The following is a 26,158-nucleotide window of genomic DNA, read 5'->3' as shown; positions in this document are numbered from 1 at the left end:
TGCCCTCCTCAGCCTCCCAAAGCGTAAGGATTACAGGCACGAGCCACCGTGCCCAACCCTTCACTTGTTCTAACAGCAATGAATCCAAATGCCCATGCAGAGAATGGATCAAAAACAGTGGAATGGGCCAGACACAGTGACTCACACCTGTAATCCCAGCACTTTGGGAGGCTGACGCAGTCAAATTGTCTGAGTTTAGGAGTTCGAGACCAGCCTGGGCAACATGGCAAAACTCAGTCTCTGCAAAAAATACAAAAATTAGCCAGGCGTGGTGGCTCACACCTGTACCTCAGGGTCTGAGTTGGGAGGATTGCTTGAGCCTGGGAGGTCGAGGCTGCAGTGAACCAAGATTACACTACTGCACTCCGACCTGGGTGACAGAATGAGACATCCATCTCTAGAAAAAAAAAATAGTGGGATGATCACACAATGAAACACTACACAGCAGTGAAAAAGGAAGTCCTCATGCAAAATCACACATGAATCTTTTTTTTTTTTTTTTTTTTAAAGAGATGCGGTCTTGCTATGCTGCCCAGGCTGGAGTGCAGTGGCTCGATCTCAGGTGCAATCATAGCTCTCTGTGGTCTCAATCTCCTGGGCTCAAGTGGTTCTCCTGCCTCAGCCTCCCAAGTAGCTAGGACTACAGGTATGAGCTACTGTGCCCTTTGTGTGAATCCTAATAACATAATATTGAGTGAAAAAAGCAGGTCCAAGCTGGGAGCAGTGGCTTATGCTTGTAATCCCAGCACTTTGGGAGGCTGAGGCAGGAGGATTACTGGAGCCCAGGAGCTCAAGACCAGCCTAGGCAACAAAATGAGACCCTGACTCTACAAAAAAGTTAAAAAAAAAAAAAATTAGCCAGTCATGGTGGTGTATGCCTATGGTCCCAGCTGAGGCAGGAGGATCACTTGATCCTGGGAGGTCGAGGTGGCAGTGAGCCATGTTTGCACCACTGCACTCCAGCCTGGGCAACAGAGTGAAGGCCTGTCTCAAAAAACAACAACAATAACAACAACAACAAAAACAAGCCCAATAAGATGGCACTCAGTATCCCATGTTTTCTTTTTTTTTTGACTGAGTCTTATTCTGTTGCACAGGCTGGAGTGCAGTGGCACGCTCTCGGCTCACCTCAACTTCTGCCTCCCGGGTTCAAGCAATTCTCTTGCCTCAGCCTCCCGAGTAGCTGGGATTACAGGCACTCGCCACCAGGCCTGGCTAATTTTTTTTTTTGTATTTTTAGTAGAGATGGGGTTTCACCATGTTAGCCAGGCTGGTCTCAAACTCCTAAGCTCAAATGATCTGCCCGCCTCGGCCTCCTAAAGTGCTAGGATTACAGGTGTGAGCCACTGCACCGGGTCGGTATCCATGTTTTCCATCAAGTTCCATAACGAACAACATAAACAATATATGATTTAGTGAAAAATCTTTTCTACAAATGGCAAACACAAAGGAACAACAGGACAAAATTTTAGGATGAAAGACATCTCTGGGAGAGGAAGGCAGGGGTGGGATGGGGAGGAAAATGCCAGATCTCAGTTATTGGGAATTTTCTAAATCTTGGGTTGGGCAATATGTTCCCAGAGGCTCATTCTGTCATTTACATGAATGAACAAATGAATGAATGCATGAATATACACACACATATATATACATATATATATGCATGTGTGTACACACATACACACATAAACCCGGGAGAAGGCCATGCAGGCGGCAGCCCTGAGAGTGTGTCATGAACCAAGGATAATAGATGGATCTGTGCCCTGAGGAATGACAATTAACCAGTAAATGAAAAGGTGCTTCCCTCTGCCCTCGGAGTAGCGTTCCTGACACTGGAGTCTCTCCAGCTCTGCAGAAAGCCAGATCAATGTAACCCCTTCTTCATTATCTCTGTGTAGTTTTCATCCTAGTGGGTCCTCTTAGACCCATTAAAAATAATTTTCATTGCTTTTCCAATTAAAAAGTAATATAGCAATGGAACATTATTTTGTCATAAAAAGGAATGAAGCACTGACGGGGGCTACAACAGGAATGAGCCTTACAAACATGGGGCTGAGTGAAAGAGGCCAGACGCAAGGTAGCACATATGATATGATTCCATTTACACAAAATGTGCAGAACAGGTCAATCCACAGAAACAGAATGCAGATCAGTAGTTGCCAGGGGCTGTGGGGAGAGTGGAATGGAGAAGCGCTGCTTAATGGGTATAGGGTTTCCTTCTGGGGTGATGAACATGTGTGAACTGGAGAGAGATGATGGTTGCATAACACTGACTGTACTAAATACTACTGAATTGTACACTTTAAACCGGTTAATTTTGGCCGGGCGCGGTGGTTCATGTCTGTAATCCCAGCACTTTGGGAGACTGAGGCAGGCAGATCACTTGATGTCAGGAATTTGAGACCAGTCTGGCCAACGTGGTGAAACCCCATCTCTACTAAAAATACAAAAATTAGCTGGGTGTGGTGGCACGCACCTGTAATCCCAGCTACTCGGGAGGCTGAGGCAGGAGAATTGCTTGAACCTGGGAGGTGGAGGTTGCAGTGAGCCGAGATCACACCACTGCACTCCAGCCTGGGTGACAGAGCAAAAGACTCTGTCCAAAAAAAAAAAAAAAAAAAAGTGCCGGGTGCGGTGTCTCACGCCTGTAATCCCAGCACTTTGGGAGGTCGAGGCGGGTGGATCATCTGAGGTCAGGATATTGAGACCAGCTTGACCAACACGGAGAAACCTCGTCTCTACTAAAAATTAAAAAAAAAAAAAAATTAGCCAGGCATGGTGGCACATGCCTGTAATCCCAGCTACTCGGGAAGCTGAGGCAGGAGAATTGCTTGAACCCGGGAGGTGGAGGTTGCGGTGAGCTGAGATCGCACCACTGCACTCCAGTCTGGGCAACAAGAGCAAAACTCTGTCTCAAAAAAAAAAAAAAAAAGCTTAATTTTATGTTACGAGAATTTTACCACGATTAAAAAAAACTCATACTTGCCTACTATGGGAGCACAGAAGAGCATGCAAAAAAAAAAAGCACAAAAAGTCAAGATGAAAATGAAAGTCCCCCTTACTGTCTCTTAGGGGCAACCACGTGAAATATTCTCATGTATTCCCTTCCAGTGTTTTCTAAACTACATGCATCGCATGATCATACTTGATAGGTAGAAGTGTAGTCTGGTTTGTCCCCATTTAGTATCAACATTAGTGTTTTTTTTCTTTCTTTTTTTCTTTTTTTGGAGACAGGGTCTTGGTATGTTGCCCAGGCTGGTCTCAAACTCCTGGGCTCAAGTGATCTTCCCACCTCAGCCTCTCAAGTAGTTGGGACTACATGCATGTGCCACTACGCCCAGATAACCTTTCTCCTTTTTTTTGAGACCGAGTCTTGCTCTGTTGCCCAGGCTGGAGTGCAATGGCACGATCTCGGCTCACTGCAACCTCTGCTTCCCAGGTTCAAGTGGTTTTCCTGCCTCAGCCTCCTGAGTAGCTGGGATCATAGGTTCCTACCACCATGCCTGGCTAATTTTTGTATTTTTAGTAGAGACGGGGTTTTGCCATGTGGGCCAGGATGGTCTCCAACTCCTGACCTCAAGTGATCCATCTGTCTTGGCCTTCCAAAGTGTTGGGATTACAGGCGTGAGCCACTGTGCCTGGCCCCATTTTTTCTTATCATTAAAAACTCTACCTTTAAGGGCTGCACATGCTGCTAAAGGGATATTATCTGCTTTACTTACCAGATCCCCCACTGCTGGACACTTAGGTTGTTTTGTTTCCAGTTTGTCACTCTTATGAACAATGATGGGAACAGCTTATATATAAACCCCTGTCCCCATTCTGGACATTTCCTTCGAATCCCAGAAGTAGAACTAATGACTGAGCTGTTAGTCACATTCATTTCCTCTCTGGCAGCGGCTCGTGTGCCCACTGCTTAGCATTCATTTTTTTTGCCAGGGGTATGGGGCAATAACCTTTGTATTTTTCCTCTTGCTGAACTCCTCCTAGACCCTGAATATAAGGCTACTGGCTGGCCCATGGAGAGCAAACGTTTTCCTCTGCTGCGATGTTGTCTTTGACATTGCCCTGGTCCCTGCTTCTGACCCCCAGGAGAAAGTGCTGTATAAAGAGGTGAGAGTCCTGGGGTTTCCCTCTGTCTCTGTGTAATTGAACTCATGTCTTCCCTCCCTGGCCTCAGTTGTCCTGTCGGTTTAGTGGGAGACTTTGGCTAGTTATTTCTTTTTCTATTCTTTTTTTTTTTTTTTTTTGAGACAGAATCTCACTCTGCCACCCAGGCTGGAGTGTAGTGATGAGATCTCGGCTCATTACAACCTCTGCCTCCTGGGCTCAGGTGATCCTCCTGCCTCAGCCTCTTGAATAGCTGGGACCACAGGTGTGTGCCACCACACCTAGCTAATTTTTGTATTTTTAGAGGAGATGGGGTTTCTTTTTCTTCTTTTTTTTTAGACTGAGTTTTGCTCTTGTTGCATAGGCTGGAGTGTAGTGGCGTGATCTCCGCTTACTGCAACCTTTGCCTCCCAGGTTCAAGCAATTCTCCTGCCTCAGCCTCCAAATAGCTGGGATTACAGGCACCTACCACCATGCCCAGCCAGTTTTTGTATTTTTAGCAGAGACGAGGTTTCACCATGTTGTACAGGCTGGTCTCAAACTCCTGACCTCAGGTGATCCGCCCGCCTCGGCCTCCCAGAGGCCCAGATGAGAAGATGGGCCGGGCACGGTGGCTCATGCCTGTAATCCCAGCACTTTGGGAGGCCAAGGCAGGTGGATCACAAGGTCAGAAGTTAGCCGCCACACCCGGCCCTGGCTAGTTATTTCTCATGGTTCTTTTCATCTCTATATCATGTCTCACCCATATCTGAAATCTGTGTCTAGACCACAGTAGGTGCTTAATAAATGTTTACTGCATGATTACATCCTTCTCTGCCTTGCATCTCTCTTGTTACTGGAACTGACCAAGAAGGAAATTAGGCTCAGGGGATTTTACAGGTGGGGCAGGGTAGCCGGGTAAGTCCCTTATCCCCTCACCGCTCCTAGGGACCAGGCAGGAGGGAGGGCCATTCATTAGGAAACATCTCCACTACTGGCGGCAACTGGAGGGATTCAGGACACCTGCGCAGAGCAGCCACCAGGGGGCAGCAGACACTGCAAAAATGGAGGAGGGCTTTGAAACCGGAGTCCAGGGTCTCAGTCAGCCACAGTCTACACTGCGCTGGGTGTGAGGATGGCTGCAAGAAGCCCCCACAGCAGAGAGGGACGGCCACACCAGCAGAGTCATTTGTGACGGCGCAGAACTGCAACAGGGAGGTAGTAATGATAATATTTGCTGTAATGATGGCTGATCTTTCAGGATTACACAGACCTCATTTGATCCTCACACAACCCTAAGAAAGGAAAACTAATACAGTCGCCATTTTTTTTTTCTTTTTGAGATGGAGTTTTGCTTTTGTCGCCCAGGCTGGAGTGCAGTGGCGCCATCTCGGCTCACTGTAAGCTCTGCCTCCCGTGTTCAAGAGATTCTCCTGCCTCAGCCTCCTGAGTAGCTGGGCTTACAGGCATGCGCCACCACACCCAGCTAATTTTTTTGTATGTTTAGTAGAGACAGGGTTTCGCCATGTTGGGCAGGCTTGTCTCGAACTCCTGACCTCAGGTGATCTGCCCGCCTCGGCCTCCCACAGTCCCCATTTTAAAGATGAGAAGATGGGCTGGGCACGGTGGCTCATGCCTGTAATCCCAGCACTTTGGGAGGCCGAGGCAGGTGGATCACGAGGTCAGGAGTTCGAGAGCAGCCTGACCAACATGGTGAAACCCGTCTCTACTAAAAATACAAAAAAAAAAAAAAAAAATTAGCCGGGCGTGGTGGTGCGTGTGTGTAATCCCAGCTACTCAGGAGGCTGAGGCAGAAGAATCACTTGAACCTAGGAGGTGGAGGTTGCAGTGAGCTGAGACTGCACTACTGCAATCCAGCCTGGGCAACAGAGCGAGGCTCCATCTCAAAAAAAAAAAAAAAAAAAAAAAAAAAAGACGATGAAGGCACAAAGTGGCTAAGTAACTTGCCCAAGGTCACACAGCCAATAAACAGCAGAGCCAGAATTTGTGGCCAGTCTGGCTCCTCCACACCAAGCAAACAGGTCATTGTGGTGGGGGTGGAGGGAGGTGGGTGCAGTGTCCAATCCATCTTCTTGCAGGAGGTGACTTCTGAGTTGAGTCATAGGTATGAGCAGGAGTTGGCCAGGTGAAAGGTGTCTGGGTTAAGGACAGCATCAGAGGCGCAGGGTGGGGTGCACGGCAGCTGGGCATAACTATGAACAGTTCATGTGACAGGCATGGAGGGGCCTGAAGACTGTAGGGCCTGTAGGCCTTGTTGAGTCTTGGGATATTTTTCTTTTCTTTTTTTTTTTTTTTTTACGGAGTCTTGCTTTGTCACCTAGGCTGGAGTGCAGTGGTGTGATCTCGGCTCACTGCAACCTCCGCCTCCCGGGTTCAAGCAATTCTCCTGCCTCAGCCTCCTGAGTAGCTGGGATTATAGGCACGTATCACCATGCCCAGGTAATTTTGTATTTTTAGTAGAGATGGGGTTTTACCATGTTGGCCAGGCTGGTCTTGAACTCCTGACCTCAGGTGATCAGCCCACCTCGGCCTCCCAAAGTGCTGGGATTACAGGCGTGAGCCACTGCGCCTGGCCAAGGGTTGAGATTTTATGTTGAGAGCCGTGTGGAACCATGGCAGGATTCTGAGTGGTGCCACAACCACCCATGCGCTCTAGACAGGTCCCTCTGGCCTCTGGCAGTTCTGATCCACCTGGGATTCCCTCTGGGGTGGACAAAGGTAGACAAGGCCTCATCTCCTGTTCACAGCTGGCCCCAGGGGCCTCAGGCTTTGCCTGCAGGGGTCACACTCACCGCCCTTCTGCGACTCGATCTCCTTCTTGGCCTGCTCTAGAATGCTCTTGATGGCATCGTCTGAGCCCGTCTCGGGCGTGCGGATTCTCGGGGTGATGCTGCCTGGGGAGGCAAGAAGGCATCTGTGGCAGGATCTGCATGTTGGGCTCAGTCTCTGGAGCCTGATGGGGTGGGGGGCTGTCTCCTCCTCCCAGAAGAGTGAGGGTCAGACCATCAGTGAGATGGCCGGGCCACTGCTTAGTCTATGTAATAAACTGTGGGCCTATGAGTGATTCTGGCTTGAAATAAGAATCATAATAACGAGGCCAGGCATGGTGGCTCATGCCTGTAATCCCAGCACTTTGGGAGGCCGAGGTGGGAGGATCACTTTAGGTCAGGAGTTTGAGGCTATCCTGGCCAATATGGTGAAACCCTGTCTCTACTAAAAATACAAAATTAGCCAAGCATGGTGGCGTGCGCCTGTAATCCCAGCTACTCAGGAGGCTGAGGCAGGAGAATCGCTTGAACCCAGGAGGCGGTGGTTGCAGTGAGCCAAGATTGTGCCACTGCACTCCAGCCTGGGTAACAGAACAAGACTCCATCTCAAAATAATAATAACAATAATAATAATAATAAAAAAGAAATAGGGTGTGGTGGCTCATGCCTGTAATCCCAGCACTTTGGGAGGCCAAGGCGAGTGGATTACCTGAGATCAGGAGTTTGAGACCAGCCTGACCAATATGGTGAAACCCTGTCTCTACTAAAATTGTAAAAATTAGCTGGGCATGTTGGCATGTGACTGTAGTCCCAGCTACTAGGGAGGCTGAGACAGCAGAATTGCTTGAACCCAGGAGGCAGAGGTTGCAGTGAGCCGAGACTGTGCCACTGCACTGCAGCCTCGGCGACAGAGTGAGAGTCCATCTCAAAAAAAAAAAAAAAAAAAAAAAAAATGACGACGACAATGACTATGGCAACCGCTGCCCCTAACAGTTCTCAAGCAGCACTGCGTGCCAGGTGCTATGGTCAGTGCTTGATGCCCGTTTAATCCTCATGGTGCCTCCTGGAGGCTGACAGATGCAGAAACCGGGGTACAGATGAAAGGAGTTCTCTGAGGTCACCCAGTGGGTGAACAGCAGAGCTGGGACTCCAACTCAGGCATTTGTGAGGCCACATCTGGGACCCTTCATACTGATTACCTGAAAAATCAAGTCTGGTAAGGTTGGCGGTCTTACAAATGTATAAACTGAGGCTTGGAAGTGCTTGATGAGTACCTGCCAGGGCAGCGCCTGGAGCCTTTTCCCACCACCCGTATCCTGAGTGCCCCAGGAAAGGCAGCCTGTCTCTGGCCAAGGCCAGGAAGGAGAGAGCGAGGATGTATTTCCTGCTTTTACAGAGGGGAAACTGAGGCACAGAGCGGCAAAGTCACTGGCCCTGGGTCACACAGCCAGGTGGTGGTAGAGCTGGGCTTTGAACCCGGAGTGTGTGTCCTCAGCCCCCAGCCCTGATGCCCTGGACCTGGCGTGCTGGCCAGCAGGGACGGGCCCTCTTGGGCACTCACCTCGCTGCCGTACTTGGATGGTCCTGAGCGCCAGCACATTCTGCTCATCTGACAGGAATTGCTTCATCTTGATAAAGGGCTCCTTGCCCTTCACCGTGAGCTTGCGCCAGGGCTTGGGCCGGGCTAGGATCTCGCTGACCGAGCCCTGCGACAGCCCCAGCACGTAGTGCCCAAACACCCGCTGCCCGATGTTGTGTTTCAGCAGCTGCTCCTTCACCTGGAAGGCGATCTCTGCCGTGTCCAGCTGCTCCTCCTCTGCCCCGGGCCCCGCCGCTCCGCCCCCACCACCATCCGCGGGCTCAGGACCTCCCGGTGGCTCAGGGCCAGGGGCTGGGGTGGCAGGGGCTGTGGGGGGCTTGGCGCCATAGAAGGCTGGGGGGAACACCAGCAGGCCACCCGCCTCTCCCTTGAAGGTGGCCGGGGGCATCATCAGTCTCTCCCCTGATGCCAGGCTGGGGAAGGGGGACAGCGAGAAAGTCCGAGGGCCATCAGGCCCCAAGCTGGGGCCCAGCAGGGGCTGCCCGGGGCTGGGAGACAGGGGGTCTTCAGGCCCCGGCGGAGGTGGGAGCTGCTGAGGGGAGGGGTAGGACTGCTCCGTGCCCAGCGAATCCTTGATGGAATCGTCCTCTGATGGGTCTTCCTCTAGAACACCCAGACAGACAGACAGATGGGGAAGACGATGATGAGGGGAGAGAGAGACAGGGAGAAAAAGAACCAGAGGGGGAGAGAGACAGATAGAGACAAGAGACAGAGAGACAGAGAGAGAAACCACATGAGAGAGACAGAGAGAGAGAGAGAGGGAGAGTGAGACAGACAGAGAGACCACATGTGAGAGAGAGAGACAATGAGAGAGACAGAGAGAGAAACCACATGAGAGGGACAGAGAGAGAGAGGGAGAGTGAGACAGACAGAGAGACCACATGTGAGAGAGAGAGACAATGAGAGAGACAGAGAGAGAAACCACATGAGAGGGACAGAGAGAGAGAGATAAAGAGACAAAGAGACGAGAGAAAAACCACGTGACAGAGTGGGGTGGGGAGAGGGTTGGCGGGGGGAAGAGAGAGAGAGAGACAGAGACATATATAGAGACAGAAAGTCAGAAATAGAGGAAGGAAGGAGGAGGAGGAGGGTAGGGGTTGGTGGGGAGGTGGGAGTGGGGAGCAGTGCTATAGGCGTCCAGCAGCTGGAAGCGCCGACCTTGGCTGTTTCTGCCCTACCCCCTCCATTCTCCAACTCCCACTCTTCCAGGCCCGGTCCAAATGCCAGTTCTGGGGAGCGCCCCACCCCCATCACCAAGAGCATCAGCTGAGAACTTGCTACGGGCCCAGCACCTTGGCCTGGGGCGGGAAGTCGAACTTGCCACCACCTGCGGACGGGCCCTTGCTGGGCACCCACCCTAGAGCTGACTACTAGACCTACACGGCACCCATGAAGTGGGCCCCAAGGTCACACCCATTTTACGGATGAGGAAACAGAGGCAGCACAGAGTCCTGCCTGGGGTCACAAGGCTAAAAGGTCAGTGGGTGGCCGGGTGCGATGGCTCATGCCTGTAATCCCAGCACTTTGGGAGGCTGAGGAGGGCGGATCACCTGAGGTCAAGAGTTTGAGACCAGCCTGGCCAAGGTGATGAAACCCCGTCTCTGCTAAAAATATAAAAATTAGCCGGGTGTGGTGGTGCATGCTTGTAATTCCAGCTACTCAGGAGGCCGAGGCAGGAGAATTGCTTGAACCCAGGAGGCGGAGGCTGCAGTGAGCCGAGATCACACCACTGCATTCCAGCCTGGGCGACAGAGAGAGACTCGCTCTCAAAAAAAAAAAAGGTCAGCGGGTGGCTGACAGGGTGATCATGTCCGCAGCCTCCTGCTCTCCCGCAGTGGTCGGCTGTGGGGGGTGTAATGACAATGCCCTGCTTGTCCCCCTGTGACCTCTTCATGAAAGCCCCTGGAGCTCAAGAAGGCTCAGTGGGGAGTGGAGCTCTTTAGGGGGCCTTGGAAGGGCCCAAGCCAGCTGTGTGACCCCAACGGTGACGTGGATGTTTGTGGACGCCCTGCAGGACAGGCATACAGCAGGTGCCAAATCAATGCACACCTGTTTTTCTGTTGCTCTCCTGCCTGCATGGAAGGCAGTGGTCCTTGGGCATGAGAAGGCCAGAGACCCACAGGCAGCCCCCGCCCCAGCCCTCAGCCCCAGAGTATCCTCCTCCCCTACCAGGGCTGGCCAGGAGGCTGGGCTTCTCCAGAAGGAATTTCTGCGTGGGGAAGAAGGCCTCCTTTGCAATAAGCAGTGAGTCTTCAGGCTTGGCCATGCCCTAGGAGACAAGAGGCAGGTTGAGAGGGCACCTGGTGGGCAGAAGGCTCACTGGGGCAGCCTGCCCTGCAGGGATGGTGGCAGAGACACTTACCTGGGGGAGGCTGCAGGTGCTGGAGGCCAGCTTCATGGCTTTCAGGATGCTGACAGAGCAAGTGGAGAGGGTCTGAGGTCAGCCAGCCCCCGGGCTGGAGGAGAGGTCTTGCAAGAGGCACTGACCCGGCTTACCTCCCTGACAATGACTGCTCCATTCCCCGGAACCCCATTAATTCCAGAGTCATTGCAACCCCAGGCCTGAAGTAGCAGGCTCATTAACAGGTGGCAGTGTTACCTGGAGGGGTGCTGCCTGAACTGACCCCATTCTGGCCAGCTTGAGTTTAGCTGGTTAGTGAATCACCTCCCAGTTACCATGCCCATAATAAGTTCCCTTGTATGGTCTACAGGCAGCTTTTTTTTTTCCTTTGAGATGGAGTCTCACTCTGTCACCCAGGCTGGAGTGCAGTGGTACGATCTCCGCCTCCTGGGTTCAAGTGATTCTCCTGCCTCAGCCTCCCGAGTAGCTGGGACTACAGGTGCGTGCCACCACATCTGGCTAATTTTTGTATTTTTAGTAGAGATGGGGTTTTGCCATGTTGGCCAGGCTGGTTTTGAACTCCTGACCTCAGGTGATCTGCCCATACAGGCAACTCTTGATGGAAAAGGACTGAAGATGGCTGAATTTCGTTTTGTTTTGTTTTTGAGACAGGGTCTCACTGTGTTGTCCAGGCTGGAGTGCAGTGGTGCCACCACAGCTCACTGCAGCCTTGACCTCTCAGGCTCAAGCAATCCTCCCACATCAGCCTCCTGAGTGGCCAGATCAGCCTCCTGAGTGGCTGGGACTACAGCACGCACCACCACCACTCCTGGCTAATTAAAATTGTTTTTTTTCTCACAGAGATGGGGTCTCCCCATTGTTGCCCAGGCTGGTCTCAAACTCCTGACCTCAAGTGATCCTCCTGCCTGGGCCTCCCAAAGTGTTGGGATTACAGGGATGAGCCACTGCACCCGGCCTGAGGATGGTTAAGGTTTGATATCCACAGTGTTAGTGGAGAGAAGAACAAATGGGGTTTAGTAGGAGGGAGGAAGATGATGAACTTTGCCAAGAGCTCCTGGCCAGGGAAGAGCGCTGGGGGTCTGTGGAGCCCCACCCCACATGGTACCTCAGCTCCGTTTTAATTTCCTCATAGTCAGACTGGGCCTGGAGCTTCTCTTCCAGCTTCTAGAAGAGCAAAGAAAGATGGTGAGGCTGGTCTGTGTGCTTCTGCATGGGGCCGCGGGCCCGCCTGCCTCCTCCCCAGGACCCACTTCTATGGCCTCGGACTTGGCCGTGAGCTGCCGCTCCAGGTCGGCGATCTGGTTGGCGGATGCCTCCTCCAGCTCCTGCAGCGAGCTCTGGAGGTGCTGCACGTCCTTCAGCAGCCGCAGGATCTCCCTGTCCTTGGAGGCCAGCGCGGCCTCCAGCCGAGGGCCCGAGCACAGAGCGAAATTCACCTTATCCTGCAGGCAAAGGGGTCTTTGAGGGGCTGAGAGGTGAGGGACGGGGGTCCACAGGTCTGGCCTCCCCACCCCTGAATCCCAAGCAGAATGCAAATTTGTTGATCTGGATGATGGTATGGGGTGTGCTTGTGTTGAAAAATTCAAAGTGCTGTATACTTACGACTTGTACACTTTTCCTTATGTATTGTTACACTTTGATTAAAAGATTTATTAAAAAAGAACAGCCATGACAAAAGGAAGTAGTCAGCTGGGGTTGGGGATTGGGCGCTCGGCCCAGAGGAAACAGCATAGGCAAAAGTTTGAGTTTCTTGCTCAAGTCTGGCTCCTGCTCCAGGAGGATGTCCTCATTCTAGGCACTAAGGGACCCTCAGGATTAGACTTGACACCTTGGAGCCGCGGACCACGTTATGGGCGGCTCCTTCCTCTGCCTAATTTGCTGATAGCCCCAAGACCCATGGCTTCTCCACATTTTAGGAAATGGCCCCTCTGTCCTGGATGAAGATGGAGAGGTTGCTGTTTGAGGAACCTGAAGTCAGGCTGATGTCAGGCTTAGTTACAAATAAATCTAAGAAACATTAAAAAAAAAAAACCAAACAAACAAAAAGCCCCAACCCAACCCCAGCTTTCTTCCATGGAGATAAATGCCAATTAAAACAGGAAGCGGATGCCATTAATACATTAAATTAATTAGCATCGAGTGCCACTGTTGTGCTCAGAAAAGCACACCCCCCCAAACCAGCAAAGTTCCCTGGGGCTGATTAGCACAGGCATTTGCCGGGTTCCACGGGGGTTAATTAAGAACCATTGGCAAATTCCTCTATGAGGCATCCTCATGGGCTCTCACTCTCCATCTCTCTCCACACAGCCTCTCTCTCCTGTGTTCACTCTGTGTTATGCCGTCACCCAGGCACAGGGACAAACACAGAATCTCCTGGGACACAGACACAGGCTGACACACAAGGACACATCTATAGCCACAGCACACACTAACACATGCACTTTCCCAAATATGCTGACACACACACATAAATACACACGCATCAAAGAGAGACACTCACAAGGACACATCATCACACACAACAGACATGCACGTGCTCAAAGAAGCCACATGCTCTCATGAGCAAAAACACCCCAGACACACCAGACACATTAATAATTATAACAGTAGCATCAAGTACTTAGTGAGCATATACAATGACCCAAGCACCATTTTAGGCACTTTACATGTAGTCCATTTTTTTTTCAGAGACAGGATCTTGCTGTGTTGCCCAGGCTGGACTCAAACTCCTGGGCTCAAGTGATCTTCCTGCCTCAGCCACCTAAGTGGCTGGGACTACAGGCATGTGCCACCATGCCTGACTCATGTAATCCTTTTAATAACCCTATAAAGTAGATGTTACTTGTACAGATGAGGAAACTGAGGCACAGTCAGATTAAGAATATAGTCAGTTGCCCAAAGGTCACAAGTAGAGACACACATACACAGTAACACATTCATAGAGACTCATTCCAATATTCAAACAGAAAGAGAGACATAGACACCTGGGCCTGTATATATGGGTGTCAGGTGAAGTGAAAATTATGCTCGCAAGTTCAGGTTCATGGGTGGAGAGGGAAGTCACCCTGGAGCAGACCTGTTATTATGTAAGGAATCATGAATCCCACCCCTTGGTATGTAAAGATCTGGAAATAAGGCAGACCAATTCACATAATGAACCCAAGTCTATAGGACAGAATGGTAGGTTGGGGTGGCTTTGATGAAAGTCTCTTGTCAAGAAATGACACCAGGACCCCAAAGAGGCACAAACCAGGAGGAAAGAGAAAGATGAATTGATTAATCAGGCCTAACACAAGAACCTCACGGTTGATCACCGAAGACTGGCTCTTCACAGCATGTGGCTGGGGTGGGAAATCCCCCTAGAATCACCTGGCATGCTATGGAAACCAATGGCTGAGTATGAATGTTAAATTTTATCTTGGTATGTGGCCCCACTGCAGTCCTGGTGATGACTGCCTATTGATATGTTGGCTGGCTCACACTCCTAAAAGTACCCAGTTTTGGGACTGAAAACCAGCAGGGGCATCACCATCCCGGGCATCCACCAAGCTGCTATGACCAGTGTTCAACAGCGACACCTGGTGGCATCCACCAAAACTGCATGCTGCTGTATTGCCTCAAACTCCCTCTCCCCCATGTCTTTGCTGGTGCATCTGGAAATCAGAATGATCTTTGGTCTGAGGAAGTTCCTGGCATTCTTGGACAATTGGGGGTAAGGGAGGCCTCCAAAAGAAGATACTGGAACTCCTGGCAATAAAGCGTATATGGAAACGTGGGCTTGAAAAGTAAAGAACTGTAGCTGTATTTTTATCCTCAGCTGGTGTAGCAGGTCATAGTGATTACGCTCACTGTATGCACAGAGACCCACACACATTCACACTCCCAGTTTCAAATGGATGCATGCAATCAACCACAAAGTGTCGCCCACATGCTGAAACCTGCAAACTCAGCCATTCCCGATCTTTCCCTCTGCCCTCCCTGCTCACTTCCCCAACCCCATCCTTACCCCACTGGGCCCCTGGGGAGAGCAGCAAGCCAGGCGGATGGAGCTGTTGACAGAGGCCAGCTGTTCCCGGAGACTTTCCACCTCCCGCTGGGCAGCCTCAGCTCGCTGGGAAGAAGGGGACAGTGTGGGCGAAAGGTGAGCCCACTCTGCACTTCCGCCTTCTCCCTGCACTGTTTCAGGCAGGGGTTGGGGAGGCAGACCTCCGAGGGCCTCAGGTCCTGCCTTCCTAGTCCCGGACCCTGTCCTGGAGCTATGAAGACCAGTCACAGAGCCCTGTCTGGGCTGGGAACAAGAAATAGCAGCCTCTGGGGTTACTCCTGAGCTGAGAGGACAGGAAGAAATGCCCCTCTGAGGAGGTTCTGGGTTCTCGTGGGGTGCCTGGGACCCCCAGAGGAGTCAGAACATTCCTGCTCTATGAAGGCAGGTTGAGAGAGGCTGTCTGGGTGGAACTGGCAGGTTTTCACACATTTCTAGATACTTCTGTCTGCCACGTTAACTTCAGGCCTAGACCTGGCTAGTCTGAAGGCAAGAGCTGTTCCAACTCTCATGCCACCTGGTATGGAATGAGTCCCAGACACGGCATCTGCAAAAGTGCTTTCCCAGGCCACAGGCTATTGCAGCCCATGGGCAAGTCACTTCCTCTCCCTGGGTCTCAGTTTCTTTTCTTTTCTTTTTTTTTTTTTTTGAGAGAGTCTCACTCTGTCAACCAGGCTGGAGTGCAGTGGCACACTCTTTGCTCACTGCAAGCTCCCCCTCCTGGGTTTACGAGATTTTCCTGCCTCAGCCTCCCAAGTAGCTGGGATTACAGGTGCACACCACCATACCCAGCTATTTTTTGTATTTTTAGTAGAGATGGGGTTTCACCATGTTGGCCAGGCTGGTCTTGCCTGACCTCAGGTGATCTGCTCACTTCAGCCTCCCAAAGTGCTGGGATTACAGGAGTGAGCCATCGTGCCCAGCTCAGTTTCTCTTTTTGAAATGGGGGGCAATGAAAACATCTAACACAAAGAGGTTTTGAGTGGTTAAAATCAGAATGCAGCAGTTCACTAAACTGGGTCTATGGTAGATTTTTTTTTTTTTTTTTTTGAGACAGGGTCTCGCTCTGTCACCCAGGCTGGAGTACAGTAGTGCAATCAGGGCTCACAGCAACCTCCAACTCCTGGGCTCAATTGATCCTCGCATCTCAGCCTCCTGAGTAACTGGGATTACAGGTGTGCACCACCACGACCAGTTAATCTTTGTAGTTTTAGTAGAGATGGGTTTTGCCATGTTGGCTAGGCTGGTCTTGAACTCCTGGGTTCAAGCAACCCACTTGCCTTGGCTTCCCAAAGTGCTGGGATTACAGGCATGAGCTACTGTGCCCAGCTGGTAGATTTCTTTTTCTTTTCTTTTCTTTTTTTTCTTTTTTTTTTAAGACAGAGTCTTGCTTTGTTGCCCAGGATGGAGTGCAGTGGCGCGATCTTGGCTCACTGCAACCTCTGCCTCCTGGGTTCAAGCAATTCTCCTGCCTCAGCTTCCTGAGTAGCTGGGATTACAGGTGTGTGCCGCCAGGTCTGTCTACTTTTTGTATTTTTAGTAGAGACGGGGTTTTTCCATGTTGGCCAGGCTGGTCTCTAACTCCTGGGCTCAAGCAATCCACCCACCTTGGCCTCCCAAAAGTGCTGGGATTACAAGCACGAGCCACCACACCCAGCTGGTAGATCTTAACTCTTCAAAAATTTCTACCTGGAAGGAAGCACTCAAATGTTAATACATTTAATCTTGTGGCTTTGGAGAGAAATCTGGGCTCACATTCTGACTTTGCAACTTTCCGGTTATGCGATCTTAGGCAAGAGGCTTCATCTCCCCAGCCTCGGTTTCCCTATTAATAAAGTAGGGATTATAAAGGCAACTATCTCATAGGGTTGTTCTGCAAATGAAGTGGTTTGGCCAAATGCAATTTGGTAGATATATTTGCTTGGTGCCTGGCACATATAAATGCATCAATAATTGGTTAACTTTGTTAACATCATGAGGGTATATTACTTGAGCCATTACTTAGAGAATTAAAAGAGCTGTGGCTGTATTTTTGCCTTTGGCCAGTAATGCAGGTCATAGTGATTATGTTTAACTACACAATGACGTTGACAATCAGGATGCTATGCCCAGTGTATGCATATTGAGACCCACACACATTCATGTTCACATTTGAATTTATTATTTATTTATACGTATCTTGCCTTATTCCAGAAATGGTTCAAGTCAATTTTGTTTTAGGAAGAGTTTCCTGGTGTGTGGGACTGTAAAGGAAATATTTTTATGTTTCTGTACAGTTAGGGCACTCTGAGCATATCTGATTGAAAGTTGAGATCTGGACTAAAGGACAAGCCTTGAAAATTCAACTCATGGCTGATTAGCTACTGAGAACTCCAGAGGTTTCCTTCCCTGGAGGTTTATGTGTTTAGACATCAAGGGTGGGTGAGGCCGGGCGCGGTGGCTCACGCTTGTAATCCCAGCACTTTGGGAGGCCGAGGCGGGCGGATCACGAGGTCAGGAGATCGAGACCACGGTGAAACCCCGTCTCTACTAAAAAATACAAAAAATTAGCCGGGCGTGGTGGCGGGCGCCTGTAGTCCCAGCTACTCGGAGAGGCTGAGGCAGGAGAATGGCGTGAACCCGGGAGGCGGAGCTTGCAGTGAGCCGAGATTGAGCCACTGCACTCCAGCCTGGGCGACAGAGCGATACTCCGTCTCAAAAAAAAAAAAAAAAAAAAAAAAAAGGGTGGGTGAGACCCACATCATGGAGACAGCCCCTGAACAGTAAAGATGGGTTTTAAAGCAATTAGCTGGGGCTGGGCATGGTGGCTCATGCCTGTAATTCCAGGACTGTGAGAGGATTGCTTGAGACCATGAGTTTGAGACCAGCTTGGGCAACATAGCAAGACACCATCTTGACAACAACAAAAAGTTACGGGTGTGGTGGTATGAGCCTGTAGTCCTTGCTACTTGGGAGGATCCCTTGAGCCCAGGAGTTTGAGGCTGCAGTAAGCTAGGATCTTGCCACAGCACTCCAGTCTGGGTGACAGAGCTGGACCCTGTCTCTTGGAAAAGAAAAAAAAAAAAGCTACTAGTCTTACCTCCCCCTCCAGAGATGTGTTTACATTCCAAAGGCTAAAAGCCAGGGTCCTTGTCTCTGTCCACATGACATTTGGGAGGTAGATTCTTTCCCTTCCTCTCTCAGAAGGTCCCTCTCCTACATAACCACCTAGATTCAGAATTGGGGTGGTCCTCACCTAGAGTACAAACTTAAGTACATGTGGGATGACAGCTGGTTCTCATTTTCTCACCCCAGGAGTAAGAATCGGGGCAAACTGGTGTGGTTATTATCCTGTAAGTAATAATATGGATCTGCTGTACCCCAGCATTCTCATTAAAATAGTATTAATACAGAGATTAAAAACCTAATACAGTGACATTTATTTTCTTCTCTATACGTCTCTATAATGTGTGGGTTTTAGTTTTGGACTCAGGAGAAACATTATTAGAAGTGCTTCCTATTCCAAATACTATAAGATGAATTTTTTTTGTGAGATAGGGTCTCCCTCTGTTGTCCAGGCTGGAATGCAGTAGTGTGATCATAGCTCATTGCAGCCTCCATCTCCCTGGGCTCAGGTGATCCTCCCACCTCAGCCTCCTGAGTAGCTGGGACTACAGGCGTACACCACCATGCCTGGATAGTTTTTAAATTTTTTGTAGAGATGGGGTCTCCCTATGTTTCCCAGGCTGGTCTCAAACTCCTGGGCTCAAGTGATCATCCCACCTCGGCCTCCCAGAGTGTTGGGATTAGAGGCATGAGCCATTGTGTGCAGTCTTGCCCATTCTTATAAAGTTTTATTGGAATACAGCCATGCTCATTCACTTACATATTGTCTATGCTTTCATGCTATAATGGCAAAGTTGAAAATCTGGTCAGAGACTGTATGGATTGCACAGCTGAAAATATTTACTCTCTGACTCTTTACAGAAAGTTTGCCCTCCCCTGGGTTAGACGATGGTGCGCCCTGCCGAGGAACACCACACAGCCGTAAAACAGAGGAAGAATCGCTTTCTATACTGATACGGAAGGAGCGCAAAGATATAGACAGGGAAAAAGTAAGGTTCACAATGGTATGCATAGTATATTATCATTTTGTTTTTAAAAGGGGTGGCTGGGCACAGCGGCTCACACCTCTGATCCCAGTGCTTTGGGAGGCTCCAGAGGGTGGACTGCTTGAGTTCAAGAGTTTGAGATCAGCCTGGGCAACATGGCAAAACCGCATCTCTACGAAACATATAAAAATTAGCCGGGTGTGGTGGTGCGTGCCTGTAGTCCCAGCTACTTGGGGGGCTGAGGCAGGAGGATTGCTTGAGCCCCAGAGGTTGAGGCTGCAGTGAGCTGTGATCGCAGCAATGCACTCCAGACTGGATGACAAAGTGAGACCCTGCCTGTCTCAACAAAAAGAGGCTGCTGGTTAAAATAGATACATTCTGGGCAACATGGTGAAACCTCGTCTCTACAAAAGAATACAAAAAATTAGCATGGTGTGGTGGCACACGCCTCTGTTCCCAGCTAACTGGTTACCTGGGAGGCTGAGGTGGGAGGATCACCTAAGCCGGGGAGGTGAAGGCTACAGTGAGGCGTGATTGTGCCACTGCACTCCAGCCTGGGCGACAGAGTATGACCCTGTCCCCCTTGCCCCCCCTAAAAAGATATATTTGTGGGCTTGTGAGTGGATTGACCATCACTGGAAGGAGAACCCAGGGGCTGGAAGAGAGGCTGCTGCAGGGGAGGAGAACTGGGAGGAGAGCTGGACTTTCCTAGACAGGCTCTTGTGTAGCTTCTTGAGTTCTGAACTACATGAATGCATTACCTATTCAAAAAATCATACTAAAAAGGCTATGTAGCCTATACAAAATGGGGCTTAATGATCATTTCAGAAAAATATGCTGGACCTAAGCTCAGGGAAGCCACTGTGGTCACCACCACCACTGTAACCTGGCCCTGTCTTTGGCCTTCCTGACCCTCCTAGGGGACACTGCTTCTATAGGGGTAGGGGCTCATAGAGTCTCAGCACTTCCAGCCCAGACCTGCACCTTCTGGTGGCTTCCCAGGGACATAGAATCAGCCCTTTTATCCAAGTCTCCTCTGTAGGAGGGAGTGCCCCCACCCTGTGCCCATAGAGCCACACCTCGGGCCTCTGCCCCTGCTGAGCCTTCTACCTGGCTGCCCTCCCTCAGGGGACAGCATCAGGACTCTGAAACCCAGCTTCAAAGTGTCTTCCAAGAGGCCCTTCTTAACTGCCCCTGGGGAAAATGACCTCTCTCCCTGCCACAGTGCGGGCCTGCAGACCTCAGGGCGGGTAGGTATCTTCTCCCACTCCACAGGCAGGAAGATGAGCCCAGGGACAGAGGGCTCGAGGCCCTGCTGGCCTCTCCTGGCCATGTCTCTGGCTGGTGGCATTGCAGGGAGCTGGGGGACAGACATGGTGGGCACCCAAGACTCCGGGCTGGAGCCCCCTGGCTGTGGCTGCCCTTCTTTTAAAGTCCTGCCTGACTCTGCCCACCAGATGGCAGCACCTCTGAGCTGGAGGAAGGCAGGATGCGGGAGCCCGACTTAGAATCCATGCCTAGATACTCTGTCATTTATTCTTTGGGTCTTAGCTCCACACCCCTTCCTCTAGGACGTCTTCCTGGACTCCCGCAGTCTGGGTCAGGGGCCCCTTCCTGCCTGTTGCTGCTTGGAGCACTCTATTTCCAAGTGTGTCTGTCTGCATTCCCTACCCCAACCCCCACCCCGGGCCCACCCTGGGAGCTTGGAGAGGGCAGGGCCTGGGGCCCAGACTCCTCCTGGCTCCCTCACTTGGCATGCACAGGACCCACAGTTGAATAAATATTGATGAAGCTCAGTCCCTTCCTCCTCATCTGGCCCAAGACCCCCACCCCAGGCAGAGGGAGCCTCTGGCACCCATGGGCGGGAACTGCGCCTCCTCACCTGATTAGCTTTCTCCAGGTTGGTCATGATCAGGCCGACTTCATCTGCCCTGAGACACAAAGATGAGGCCCTGAGGAAGGGCTTCCAGCGGGCTCCAGGCCCATGCCCCTGCTGACACCCCCAGCCCCTGCCTGAGCCCAGGGGAGGGCTGAAGGCGCTCCCTTCCAGCCTTGCTACAGGAGAGAAATTGGGCTGGGGAGAAAAGAGCCTCGGCTTCGAGGAAAAGGGAGTAGGGCATCAGCACTGCACCTCTTCAGGGCAGCCTGGCCTCCCCTCTCCCCCAGGGGCCACTCTCTGAACTCCACCTCCAAGCCTTTGTCCTGGTGGTGCTTGGAATGCCCTTCCTCAAGAGAATGGCCCCCGGCTTTAAAGCCCTGATCACAGTGTTCTCCTGGGAGGCTGCCCTGCACTGTCCCCAGTGGTCACTTGTTTACTGTGCTGCCCAGCCCCCTCCAGACTGCCAGCATGGAGGGGCTTGGGAGAGGCATCCCCTCTGTTAGCAGGGGGTGGGAAACGCAGGGGGCACGTGGGGAGCACTTGGTGACTCAAGGCCTCACACATGCTTCATGCATGCTTAGGGCCTTCCTTGGCTCAAGCTGTTCCTGCTGCCTGGAGCACCCTTCCCTGCTTTCTTCACATGGCCTTCTCCTCATTCTGAAAGCCACCTCCTCCAGGGAGTTCTCCCTGACTACCTGGATAAAGGACCCACCCCTGCTTGTCATTCTCTTTTCCCATCCCCAGTTCTTCCCTTTGTAGCATTTGCCATGTGCCAAGAACAGTGCTGGGCATACAGTGAGTCCTCAATATGTATGAATGAACAAATGTATCACTGCACATCAGTTTTTGTCTCCTCTCCTTGACTGAGGACAGGGTCATGTTCTCACGTTTCCTCTAAGGACCCAGAACAGCACTGGATAAACAGTAGGTGCTCAATAAGTGTTTGCAGAATGAATGATTTCTTAAAGCCTAAAGAAACGCTTGAGTCCAGAGTAATTTAGGTGAATGCCTCTCAGCCCCTGAGGATTGGAGTGTGGAGCTGGGGAGCGGGGACAGTCCCAGGGGGCCAGAGCGAAGGGGGAGGCCCCCACCAAGCAGCCCCTTGCTTAGCCCAGGTCCCAGGACATTATTTATGGCTGTGGTGTGTGAGTGGCACAGCAAATGACAGCTGTGTGCCTTTGGGGGTGAGGAGCAGAGGTGCTTAATGAAATGGGGGCCTCCAGCCAAGAGTCAGAGGAAGGAGAAGAGTCAGAAACAGGAGGCATGTCTGAGAGGTCAGAGGGAAGAGGCATGTCTGGAGGGACAGAGGGAGGATGTAAGTCCTGGAGGATCAGAAGGAGGAGACACGTACTGGAGGGCCAGAGGGTGGAGGCATGTCTGGGATGATCAGAGGGAGGAGGTGTGTTTGGGAGGGTCAGAGAGAGGAGGCGTGTCTGGGAGGGTCAGAGGGAGAAGGCCTGTCTGGGAGGGCCAGAGGGTGGAGGCGTATCTGGGAGGGTCAGAGGGAGGAGGCAAGTACTGGAGGGTCACAGGAGGCAAGTACTGGAGAGTCAGAGGGAGGAGGCAAGTACTGTAGGGTCAGGGGGAGGAGGCCTGTCTGAGAGGGTCAGAGGGAGGAGGCGTGTCTGAGAGGGCCAGAGGGTGGAAGCATGTACTGGAGGGTCAGAGGGAGGAGGCCTCTCTGGGAGGGCCAAAGGGTGGAGGTGTATCTGGGAGGGTCAGAGGGAGGAGGCAAGTACTGGAGGGTCAGAAGGAGGAGGCCTGTCTGGGAGGGTCCAAGGGAGGAGGTACACCTTAGCAGGGCTCACTTACTTGGATGCTGCCTCTTCGTCGTATTTCCGCCGCAGCTCTAGCAGCTCTGCCTGCGTAGCCTTTAGCGCTGGGAGAAAGCAGAGGCAGGGTGAGGCCCCACCTCCGAGTGGGAAGGGGCTGGGTCTCCCATGGAGGTGGAGCCCACTCCCTCTGCGAAGCCCAGCAGGCAGAAGGAGAGCTCGGGTAGTGAGGGAGATCTTTCTCTCAGTCAGAACTGGTGACAGGGAATGAGTTTCCTGCCCCCAGAGGGGCTCAGGCTGGTGAGAGGGATGTGCAGTGGCTGGGGTGGGCAGTGCAGGGCCGATAAGGTGCTCTCCATGGGCCTAGGTAGCTCAGGGGACCCAGGCCGGGGTTGGGGGGCGGAGGTGTGGTGCTGTCTGCCCCATGACCTGGGGTATAAGCCCCCCAACACCCTTAAGTCATTTCAGGACCTGGGCAGGGCCATCCATCCATGTGCTCAACCACCCCGAGGTTCCAACCTGGCAGGCCGGAAGACAGGGAAGATCCACACAATGAACAGATTCATGTGTTACAACGAATGAGCGTTTTTGATACAACTCCAGATTTCTAATTTCTCTGGGAAAATGGAAGGGCCTGGCCACAGGGGACCATATGGTAGTGCCTGGCTGGTACTAAGCAGTGGCTGTCTCTTTAGATGAGGCCTCATTTCTCCAGTTTGCCCCAGACCTCACCCCTCCCCAATGCCTCCCCTAAGTCGGTGGCTTGGTAGCATTTTGGCCCCTGCAGGGGTTGTATTAAATTAATTAATTAATTAATTAATTAGAGACAGGGTCTTGCCATGTTGCCCAGGCTGGTCTCAACCTCTGGGGTTCAAGCGACCCTCCCACTTCAGCCTCCCAAAGTGCTGGGATTACAAGTGTGAGCCATCATGCCTGGCCATCACCTAAATTAACTGTGTCTCAAATCCTCTTTCCACAGCAATGTGGCCTCTGGGGCATAGAGGCTCGGCCCCCCCACTGGGTAAGATTCTTCTTCCCAAACTCCCATTTTGCCCTCTTGATTCTAAAACACCTGGATGTGGCAGACCCCAAGCCGTGACCCCTCGTTGACAGCATTACCGTCCCCTCCTAGTCCTCCCTCTGGGCCACATGGTGCTGATGCATACCTGAATGTAGGACTTTGATTTTCTCCTCTGCCTCCCCCAGTCTGGCCGCCAAAGTGATCTGTACTTCTTGAAGGCCCCTGCGGAGAGATGAGGCCTGCTTGTGCTGGCTGCAGGGACAGGCCTTGCCTGGGGCCCCCGAGTCGAGCCCCATCTTGCTTCCTACCCCTTGCCCACGCCCTGTAACCTGCACCTCTGTCTTTCTGCAAGTCCTTAGACACGACATTCAGGCACCTGTCTGTGCTGCTGCTCCACTGCCTGTGTGGACCCCGTCATGGCCGCCCCTGTTAGTTTCTGCCAGGATTTTTAGGGGCAAAAATTTACAGTAGCAAGCAACCTCTCCGGTCCTCAGTTTCCTTATTTTTAAAGTGGGGTTTCTGATAGGGTCTGCCTCAGGGGGTGCTGTGAAGCATGCTCAGTGGTGTGCTCAGCCCCCAATAGTTCCACAATATTGTGAGTTACTGATACTGACCCGGGGGAGTAACATTTCCTCCGTTTTCCTTTTTCTTTTTTTTTTTGAGACGGAGTCTTGCTCTGTTGCCCAGGCTGGAGTACAGTGGCACGATCTTGGCTCACTGCAACCTCCGCCTCCCAGGTTCAAGCAATTCTCCTGCCTAAACCTCCTGAGTACCTGGGATTGCAGGTGCCCACCACCACATACAACTTAATTTTTGTAATTTTAGTACAGACAGGGTTTCACCATGTTGGTCAGGCTGGTCTCAAACTGCCGACCTCAAGTGATCCACCTGCCTCGGCCTCCCAAAGTGCTTGGATTACAGGCATGAGCCACCGTGCCCGGCCCGTTTTCTTTTTTTTTTTTTTAAAGATAGGGTCTTGCTCTGTTGCTCAGGCTGGAGTGCAGTGGCGCAATCATAGCTCACTACAGCCTCAACCACCTGGGCTCAAGTGATCCTCTGCTCTGCCTCAGCCTCACATGTAGCTGGGACTACAGGTGCATGCCACTATGCTTGGCTAATTAAAAAAAACAAACAAACAAATATATATATTTATATATATGCACAGGGACTCACATCTGTAATCCCAGCACTTTGGGAGGCCAAAGCAGGAGGATCACTTGAGGTCAGGATTTTGAGACTATCCTGGCCAACATGGTGAAATTCTGTCTCTGCTAAAAATACAAACATTAGCTAGGTGTGGTAGTGCGCACCTGTAATCCCAGCTACTCGGGAAGCTGAGGCAGGAGAACTGCTTAAACCCAGAAGGCGGAGGTTGTAGTGAGCTGAGATTGCACCACTGCACTCCAGCTCTGTAGCCCAGGCTGGTCTTGAACTCTTGGCCTCAAGCAATCCTCTTGCCTCGGCTTCCCAAAGTGCCGGGATTACAGGCTGTAATGGGCTATAATTGTGTCATCGCACTCCAGCCTGAGTGACAGAGCAAGATCCCATCTCTAAAACATTATAATTATTGTAAAATAAAATTTAAAAAGATTGCAGCACCAACTCCTGCTCTACCAATTTTGTACCTGGCAGCTCCCACAACTGCATAAGCTAAGTCCTAGGAATACATGTCTTAATCATTTAAAAAATCCTAACAGTTCAGTTTCTCTAGAGAATGCTGAGCAATGGACCACCCTTAGCCCCATTTCCCAGGTAGGGAAATTGAGGCTCAGAGGATGATGTGACTTGCCCAGGGCTGGCCACTGAGTTCCTGCAGTGGACTCCGGCTGGAGTCCAAAGCCCTGGGCCCTTCCTCATCTCGGTCTCCAGCCTGCATCTGGATTCTGGTAGGAGACTTTCCCTGTCCACGACCCAGCCAGGTGGGGCAGCAGGAGCCCTGTCCATTCCTTCCTCCTTCCCACCCCCCCTCCCTTCCTCACTTTTGTTTTTCCGCCTCATTTCTCTGCAGCAAGGTTTCTGTCAGGAGGGCTTTCCCGGGAATGCCTGGGAGGCAGCTTCCCTCGGTCAGCGTGGGCCCAGCAGGCGACGTCCCCTCTCTCTGCTCTGCAGGGAGAAAAAGAGGGAAAACCCCCATTGCCAAGAGAGCAACGTGACAGCCAGAGCAGCTTTCTGTAAACCGGATCGATCATCAATTGCGATCAATTTCCCAAACTTGGGCCTTGGAGAGAGCACAGCTGTGGGGCCCTGCGGGCCGCATGTCCTCAGCACACAGGTCATTTCCACTGTGGCACCAGTGTCAGCACACGCAGACCTTCTTTTGCCTGCTCATGACTCCGCAGCCTGCTTTATTATACTTTTAAAATTATGGTAAAATATACGTCACATAAAATTCACCTTTTTTTTTTTTTTTTTTTGAGATGGAGTCTTGCTCTGTTGCCCAGGCTGGACTGCGAGTGCAGTGGCACAATCTCAGCTCACTGCAGCCTCTGCCTCCTGGGTTCAAGCGATTCTCC

The 26,158-nt window shown here is 51.5% G+C and overlaps 1 protein-coding gene across 4 annotated transcripts in view; it reads right to left on the bottom strand.

The window, feature by feature from the left end:
• The window catches only part of CUX2 (cut like homeobox 2), a 324,472-nt gene that overhangs the window by 33,784 nt on the left and 264,530 nt on the right, over positions 1–26,158 (bottom strand). For 2 of the 4 annotated variants that reach the window (XM_030821389.1, XM_030821391.1), the window contains exons 6-16: positions 25,625–25,748; positions 23,791–23,867; positions 22,665–22,731; positions 20,856–20,904; positions 14,847–14,951; positions 12,091–12,282; positions 11,946–12,004; positions 10,841–10,889; positions 10,648–10,747; positions 8,440–9,081; positions 6,903–7,004 (exon numbers count right to left, since the gene is read on the bottom strand). In XM_030821389.1, coding sequence (XP_030677249.1) covers positions 6,903–7,004; positions 8,440–9,081; positions 10,648–10,747; positions 10,841–10,889; positions 11,946–12,004; positions 12,091–12,282; positions 14,847–14,951; positions 20,856–20,904; positions 22,665–22,731; positions 23,791–23,867; positions 25,625–25,748 — 1,566 coding nt within the window. The remainder of the gene's footprint in view (positions 1–6,902; positions 7,005–8,439; positions 9,082–10,647; positions 10,748–10,840; positions 10,890–11,945; positions 12,005–12,090; positions 12,283–14,846; positions 14,952–20,855; positions 20,905–22,664; positions 22,732–23,790; positions 23,868–25,624; positions 25,749–26,158) is intronic. The other 2 variants (XM_030821390.1, XM_030821392.1) reach the window with 2 other exon arrangements.

Source organism: Nomascus leucogenys, chromosome 10, assembly GCF_006542625.1.
Source record: "Nomascus leucogenys isolate Asia chromosome 10, Asia_NLE_v1, whole genome shotgun sequence".
NCBI classification, from domain to species: Eukaryota; Metazoa; Chordata; class Mammalia; order Primates; family Hylobatidae; genus Nomascus; species Nomascus leucogenys.
This window is presented reverse-complemented; position numbering and strand designations above follow the sequence as displayed.